We start from the raw sequence: 8,362 nt of genomic DNA, 5'->3' as shown, positions 1-8,362 counted from the left end.
CAAGTGAATGTCATTTATCTATTTTCCTCTGTGGCTCTCCAGCTGAAGACTGTGCTAAAGTAGTCGCAGTTTCACTTGTTTCAATGGTTTTATGTCAGTTTGTGAAACTATTGTGAAGTGTATGAGAATATAATGTCCTTAAATGACTAATATCTCTAGTTTTATATTTTGTTCAGTGGTCTAAACAAATAAATTCTGTATAGCGAGCAGTTTTCCTCTTGATATTTTGCTATATAGCTTTAAAAGTGAAACTTTGAATGCAGGAGGATGTGTGTTTGCAGTGGAGTGGGCCAGTTTTTTTTTTTTTCAACATTCTTGTACTTATTTTATTAAAGTCTAGGATATGGATTTGTTCCCCACTGCCATTATGAAAATGCTGCTTTATATAGCCCAGACTCAGTCATTAGTAATTCCTTGTCCCCTGTAACCTTACATATACTATAAGCTGACTTTAAGGTATTGTGTTGGAGCTCTGCCACACTTTTTGGGTTTTGTGAATCGACACCCCTGCTGAGTGTGACTGTGGAGCCTCAGCTCTTATGTGACGCCACCTTCCACCTGCACACACACACACACACACACACACACACACACACACACATGCAGACTGTCCGGGTCGCTGGCTGGTGAGGTAACCGCCAGGCAGAGACAGAAAGAGGGATGTTGGGATGGGTCTTACTGTGAGGTGGAGGAGAGGGGACAAGTCACATGCTCTGACTCGCTCCGTCAGTGTCAAGTTATCCTGTATTAAGAATAAGGTTCTCCAGTCAAAACCTTCAAAATAAAACTGCTTTTGAAGAAGATTCACTGCCATGCCGTATCATCAATGTTGCTATTCAATCTTTTTTCTTTTTCAAATTCACTCACTATTTGTTGGTATTTTCAAAGCTGAAGCACCAATGAGGAAAGACAGGCAACTGGCCCCAGACCCTCAGGGCCCCCAAAACTTCCAGGTTTACTCCTTAACATTTACGTTTCGCTGATTTCAATCGATCAAGACTTTGTCAGGTATTTCCTACACTCAGTGTCTGTCATAATGAACTCTCTGTGCTCTGTTTTATGGCCTAGTTTGAAAATCCTTATTGTCATATTGTTTATGTATATGATTTATTTATAGTAGGCTATTTTCAACTCAGTAAACACACAGTAGACAAATCCCCACATGTATGTCAGTGAAATAAAAGAAAACTGTAATTGAGGTCAACACCGGCATAGGATTATTGTTTATATCCTTTGTTAAATATTTAATCTATATTGTGTCAATTGGTTGTGAAGGTGTGTTTCAACATATTGCTTTAATTTATGCAAAGAAGACCTCAGACAAGGTAATACTAACCTATGAAAGGAGAACTGTAGCTATTTCTTTAATAATTAATTGTTTGTTTGGTGTATATACACAGTATATGTCAGAAAATCTTCCATCATCATTCTTTGGAGTACAGATTTATTGATTTGTCTGATCAAAAGTCAGAAACAAAGAGAAGTTGGATTTGATTTCAGAGAGAGCGGGAAAACAAGGATATTTGAGAAGCTGGTATCAAGCTATTTTTAGGCATTTCTGCATAAAAGAAATTGAGGTTTACATGACATGACGCAAATGCCACACAATGTTAGCCCACCAGCAAACTGAGTAGGAAACTGTGTGTACAGTTCAGACGATGCATCAGCCTGATAGTAGCTCGACCTGACAGATGTAGGATGTGGGGAATTAAAATGGACACGAAGCATTAATACAACTGATCGTTTGATCCTGTGTAGTAGTGGACATCATCTGATACTGCAACTAAATCCTCATGATGTCCTGACAAACTGACTGAGAGACTGAGACTTCACCATTTATTTTACCTTCTCTGAACCTTTTCTGTGACGTATTCAGTGACATCCCAGCCCATGCTTTTTCTTCTGGACACACGTGGAAAGTTTTGCAGAGGTGAAACATCCCATGCTTTCCCCACATGTCTTTATTTTTTAGGGCTTTTTGGGAGTCAGTAGGCTGCCTGTCACACTTGTTTTTGCATTGTTTCTTTACCTTGTTGTCGTTTTCAGCTCTACTTCCTGATTACAGCACAGGTTGTTGAAGAAGCACACTGTGATTGGTGGGTTATCAACCTTTTTTTCATGTCATGATAACGCAAATTAGGACTCTATAATGTGACTTAATGAATATCTTATCGGTTATAAACAGGTTGCAGTCTGAACTGTGGGTCTGTTTGAACTGTTAGTTTTAATAACCTACCTGCTTCCGGGACTAGACAGTCTTATTTTGAAGGTGCACTCCGCTACATCTCCGGTCTCCCTCTCTCCGGCTGGCTTGACGCAGCTCTGCCTCTCGCTCTCCGGTGCGCCTGAACTCCGGTACCTGACACCGCAGAGCGCGTCCAGCGGCTGAGCGGACGCAGACGCACGGGAGAGCGCTTGGTCCTATTTAACTTTACTTTTCCCCTTTATTAAAACTTCTGCGTCGCATCCCTCTCAAATTTTTCCGCCTCTTTTTTTTTTTTTTTTAATTCATCCTCCGGACTGACGGACTGAGTTTGGATACCAGCTCTTTTTTGGGGGGAGGAGGAGGAGGAGGAAGCAGAGGACCGGCGGGCTGCTCTCAGATGGAGCACTATGGCTCCGGGAGCTCAGGGCGCACGGCGGACCTGGAGTGAGTGACGCGGGCGGACGGACGCTGCTCCCCGGTGAGGACTGCTTTTAAAGTTTTGGGGGGTTTTGTGCTTAAAATGTACTTTTTCTCTGCTCTCCTGCCCTGGGCACTCCGCTGGCTGAATGCCCGTGGCACATTGGGGAAATGTCCAAATCCTATGATGATGTCGCTCTTTGTTAATAGCGGTGTGTCACTGTATGTAAAGGAGAGGGGAGCCTGGATAAAATAATGCTGTCACAGTTAGAGAATGCATGTGATGATAGATAGCCTTAAGTCAGTGACCTCATCGCACTTTATGGTGGGCCTATATCATATTTGCATTAATGGCAATAGCAGCCCTATTGTAAAAATGTTGAAATGTGTTTTGAGGTGTTTGTTTTTCATAGCATTATCCAGTTTAATTGATCATTAATTAGGCTGTTTTTCGTTTGAGTCCTGCTGGGAAATGCTCTGCCTGATATGTCGTCGATACATGACAGTGGCTGGCCCTCAGAAGGATGTACTGTATGGCACTGAATCACACTAATAAGAGAGGGGGGAAATGTAGCTATTGGTTGTTTGCACTGTTATAAGAAATCCTGGTACAGATTCTGGGCAGTTGCATGCATTGGTGATGTGTGTGTGTGTGTGTGGCCCCCGTGTGAATATAAACCTCCTGAGTTAATGGGTTTCATAGAGGTCTTATAGAGGATATGAATATATTTTGTTCTGGTGTCTAGTTTAGATTCAGCAGGGCGATTTAATTTCCACATGGCCAGGCTGTTTGTGAAGGGAGGCTCATAATGAGTACTTAAAAATGTTTTGAAAGGACTCATCAGCCAGTTTTTAACTGTGCAGGAGAACGGCTCTCTCTCTCTCTCTCATTTTCTTTTCTTTTCTCAATGCCGAATTGATGTCTACCCAACAGCTACTATGGAATCACAACAAAAAGCCTTTAACTGTGCGGCCCTGGACTCCTCAAACAGACTAGGCTACGTGCCCATAATGAAAACACACAGGGAAAAAAAGGGGATACTGGCAGATTAAGTCTCATTATTTTCATCAAACACAGTATACTCCTCTCAATGCTGTGAACTTGCCAGCTCTCCTGTTGTCCTGTCTCACTGTAGACAGGGTGGGCTGTATAAATACATCATGCCTGCATGGAGCAGTGGTTGGCCCAGACTTCTATTGTCCCTGATCCGTCTTTATGTTAGTTGTCCAAATAATCCAGCTCTTGCACCAACTTGATAACAAATTGGTGGCTTTGGAATAATAACATTTCCTCAGAATCTCTTGGGATCAATAAGCAATGGGCAGCGAGCACACGGTGGACCAGTGGGGAGCGTCGTCGTGGTCGTGTGCTGTGTACTTGTGACAATGTGGATTGTGTCACATGCTCCAACTCCCATCTCTCGCTGCCAAACCCCACATACTGCATACTGCCCAATAAAGCATAAAATGTGATGATATGAAAAAAGGAAAGAGAAAAAAAAAGAGAACGGAAGCCGGAGCCAAGAAATGAATCCGCTCTTGTGATCACGCTCTTAATTTAAACAGAGATTATCATTCAACTTGACATTTCCTACATGATATTCCAATGCTCCAAGAAATTCCAGTCAGTACTTATAACAATTAACCACAGGCCGCCGTAGCTGCTCGACAATGTCACTGCGTTTCATGAGATGTTATCTCAAATTATAGCTGGGGGTGAAATTATAACTCAGCGAGCTTTAAGTAACACTAATCATCAGAATTGGAAAGTTATTGTAAATGGGAAGTGGAGGGGACGGAGGGAGAGAAAAAAATAAGAAAAAGAAATCGAAGAACTGACAATATCAAGCCCTAGACTTGGTTTCTCTTCACGGTAAATATGAAATAGCTGTCTAAGCTACTTTCTCTCAGTATGTCCAGATTGTTTAAAGCCAGTCTGGATTAAAGGCATCAGCAGTAATGGCCTGTTGTCATCACCACAGCTCTAGGATTATATCCAAGGGGTCTAAAGTGCTTCCTGGTATCTGCACCGAGCCTGTGTTTTCTTTCTTTTTTTCTTTTTTTGCACCTTTTGCTCATGTCTAGTCCCCCCTTCTGTTTAGATATATGTAGATTTATGTTTCCTGCTCAGGTCCCTGCTCGCTACGCTTGCCTGTGATTCTTCTTCCAGAGGTCGCTTATTGTTTCAGAGAAAGACAGAGAGGGATTTTTCTTTTTTTTTTTATCTTTCCTTTCCTTTCCTCTCCATGCTGCTGCTGTGCTAGAGGGTAAAGGGTCTCGTGGACAGCATGGCAGACTTGACAGTTAGCGCAGTTCCGGTTTTGTTTCAGGGGAGCTGCAGTGCCCGCCGCCACAAGGCAACACAGCAGAAAACACACACACACACACACACACACACACACACACACACACACACACATATTCACACATGCACTGATATGTTTGTTGCCGTGTCCTGAACAGTCTGCCGGTGCCCCCTGCGACCCCCCCCCACCCCTCCTGCCCCCTCCTCCTATAGGTTCAGGCTGTTCACAGCACATGGCCATGACGGGCGCCCAGGAGCGAGACCTGCATGAGCAGCACAGAGGAGGACCAACGCAGGAGGAAGGGGAGGAGGAGGAGGAGGGGGAGAAGGTGCATGTGTCAGTGGAGGGAGAGGCGAGGGAGCGGGAAGGGGAGGAGGAAGAAGAAGAAGATGAAGAGGAGGAAGAGGAGGTGGAGGAGGAGGATGTTGGTAGTGATGATGATGATGATGATTATGAGGAAAAGGAGGAGCTGCCGTACCCGACTCTAGCACCAGTGGTTCTTCTGGCTCTGACCCAAACCAGCCCGCCTCGCTCCTGGTGCCTCCGAGCCGTCTGCCACCCATATCCTTTAAACGTGACGTCACCGTTGCACCTGAAACACATGTGTCTGTGTGTGTGTGTGTGTGTGTGTGTGTGTGTTGCTGTTTATAATGTGAGAGAAACATTGTCTGTTTGTGTTTCAGCTCTGTACTTTCTCAAAGCTGTTGTACCTACAACGCCTCGCTGTTTACTTTACGTTTAAACACAAGGGAGACTGGATGGAAGAAGGTCAGTCCATGTGTGTATGTGTGTATATATATGTGTGTGTGTGTGTGTGTGTGTGTGTGTGTGTGTGTGTGTGTGTGTGTGTGTGTGTGTGTGTGTGTGTGTTTGGAAGAAGGACTCAGGTATTTCCTTGGACCCATTACTTAGCTGTAGGGGAAAAAAAAAAAAAAAGATGGCGAACATTTTTCCCTGATTGGATGTTTCCATAGTGACAAGCCCTAATGAATCTCCAGGGTTACAGTCGCCTGTCAGTAGCCTAGCATTGTTATACCGGCAGCGGCCTCCATTTATTTAAACAGCAGCAGGAGTCACAAATAGTAAAAAAAGAAACTCAACGTCACTCTCACGAACCTGCACGGCCACGCTTCTGTCTTCATCATCTCACCTTGCTCCTCTCCCCCTCCTCCTCTCCCCTCCTCTTCTCTCACTCCCTCTCTCTCTCTCTCTCTCTCAACCTCTTCTACCCACTTCTGCTGTGGATGTGAAGGTGTGAATGTGGGTATGTATATGTGTGTGTGTGTGTAGCTATCAGCACCGGTGTGTCTGCGTCGAGTCGAGTGTGGGCTATGAATACCCCCGAATCAGGCATAAACGTCAGCAACACCTCAGGGATTTGTCAAGCAAGCCTTCCCCCCCAAAATTGAATATTTTCCACTCCTTATGACTCCATGTGTTGTGTGTGTGCGCACCTGTGTGTGCGCACCTGTATGTGTGTGTGTGTGTGTGTGTGTGTGTGTGTATGTGTGTTGTGGTCCTTTCTCTAGTCGTTATGCGCCTGTCAGTGCTCGTCGTCTTGTCTGTGGGTATTTGCCACCGTCAGCACTCTGTGTACTCTATAAAATATAAATACATAATTGCTGAATAAATAAAATCTACACCAAGGAGGGAAAAGAAAAAAAGAAAGAAAGAAAGAAAGAAAGAAAGAAAGAAAGAAAGAAAGAAAGAAAAAAAAACAAACTACAAATGCCATCATCAACCGAGCTCTTCTGTTTCCTGCTGGGCTGTTACCATGGTCGCGTCCCAGAACATTGTACGCTCACTGTGTCAGCACTAACTTACTGGACACACACTTACAAACACACGCACATGCACACACACACACACACACACACACACACACACACACACACACACACACAGGCGAGCGAGCGAGCGAATGCCCTCACACATAAATGAGGGAATCTCCCATGGAGAGGCTCTTTAGAGGAATCACCTGGTTGCCTGGCAACAGCGTAGCTCTGCCCCGACGGCCCGGTTACTTCCGCTTGCAGTATTTGTTTTTGTTTGTGTCTGTTGTGCGTCTCTCTGTCTGTCTCTGTCTGTCTCTCAGTCTCGTCTCGTCTTGTCTTCTTCCTCCTCTTCTTCCTCCTCTTCTTCCTCCTCTTCTCTCTAGTGTGTTTTGTGCATCCACATGTGTCACATTTTATGCTGTTGCTCATATAGTATGTGTCCATACTTTTCAGTGTATGTGTGTGTTTGTGTGTCTGTGTGTGTGTGTGTAACTTGAGTGATCTGCGGGGGAAGTAATGTGGGTGGACGTTGTTCGACAGGGACATTAATGTGAGCACACTGGGAGGGGGTGCCGTCCCCAAGAGCTGTAAAGTCTCGTTTTTCCTGAGGTGACCCCTCCTTCCTTCCTTCCTTCCCTCCTCCCTACCTTCCCTTCATCTTCTTCTTCTTTTTTGCACTCAGTACATATTACAAATTAATTTCCCTATCTCCATCCTTCCATTTCCTCCCTCTTAGAAACCTCCTTTGTGCCATGTTTTGCCAACATACTGTACGTCTCTTTCACCCTACAGCACATCATCATCCAACAAATTTATTTGGAACAAAAACAAGATTAGCTCCTTTCGCCATTATGTAACATTCCTCTTGTATTCCTCTTTCCGCGCTACATTGATTTCGTTTATTTCCTGGGCCTTTGGGAGGAGGAGGAGGAGGAGGAAGAGGAGGAAGGAGGAGGAGGAGGAGGAGGAGGGGGAGACGCTGGTGTTGCTCTGTAAGTGAGGAATAAGGTGCCTTACTTTTGTGAAGTGCTGAGCTTTCCATGTGGCAGTCGTCGTCATTGCTGCGCTGCTTTCATGTAACATATGACACACAAAGAGGCACGCGCTCACATGTGGAGAGGCGCACGCACACACACACACACACACACACACATGCACACATACACACATACACATTGCTTCACCACACACACACACACACAGGACATAACTTATTCAGCAGTGCATGAAACATTCAGAGCGTTTCCTTTTGTTTAAAGATGAGAAAAGCTGATTCTGTCACTCCTATACAAGTACCTACCTTTCTCTGGCTGCTCCTCTTCCCCTCCTCTCCTCTCCTCTCTCTCCCTTCTCTTCCTCCCTTTTTTTAAACTTAATATCAATCCAGCCCCTCCTATTCATCGCTCTCCCCCTTTTCCCTTTTCCCCTAAACTGCCTCTTAATTGGGTTGAGGTAGTGTGTGTGCGTGCGTGTGTGTCAGGAAGAGTGTGTTAATGTGCGAGGAGGAGGAAAGGAAGGAAGGAGGGGGGACCGGAGGAGGATAGGATACAACGATGGATAGGTGGAGGTCTTACTCAAAGCAGGATGAGCTGTCAAAATCATTTCAGCCAATTAATATGGTTCCTGCAAGTGTTGCCATGGCTACCAGCTGTCACATT

At 44.8% G+C, this 8,362-nt stretch overlaps 1 protein-coding gene across 1 annotated transcript in view; it reads left to right on the top strand.

Moving 5' to 3' along the window:
- Positions 1-2,509: 2,509 nt before the first annotated feature.
- Positions 2,510-8,362, top strand: part of LOC146992047 (voltage-dependent T-type calcium channel subunit alpha-1H-like) — a 56,884-nt gene continuing 51,031 nt past the window's right edge. The window contains exons 1-2 of the mRNA XM_085783254.1: positions 2,510-2,684; positions 5,142-5,508. Coding sequence (XP_085639380.1) covers positions 5,162-5,508 — 347 coding nt within the window. The 5' untranslated portion in view covers positions 2,510-2,684; positions 5,142-5,161. The remainder of the gene's footprint in view (positions 2,685-5,141; positions 5,509-8,362) is intronic.

This window comes from Trachurus japonicus, chromosome 1, assembly GCF_045865225.1.
Source record: "Trachurus japonicus isolate A0001 chromosome 1, Traja_1.0".
NCBI classification, from domain to species: Eukaryota; Metazoa; Chordata; class Actinopteri; order Carangiformes; family Carangidae; genus Trachurus; species Trachurus japonicus.
Note: the sequence above shows the minus strand (reverse complement) of the source record. Positions and strands in the feature narration are given on the sequence as shown.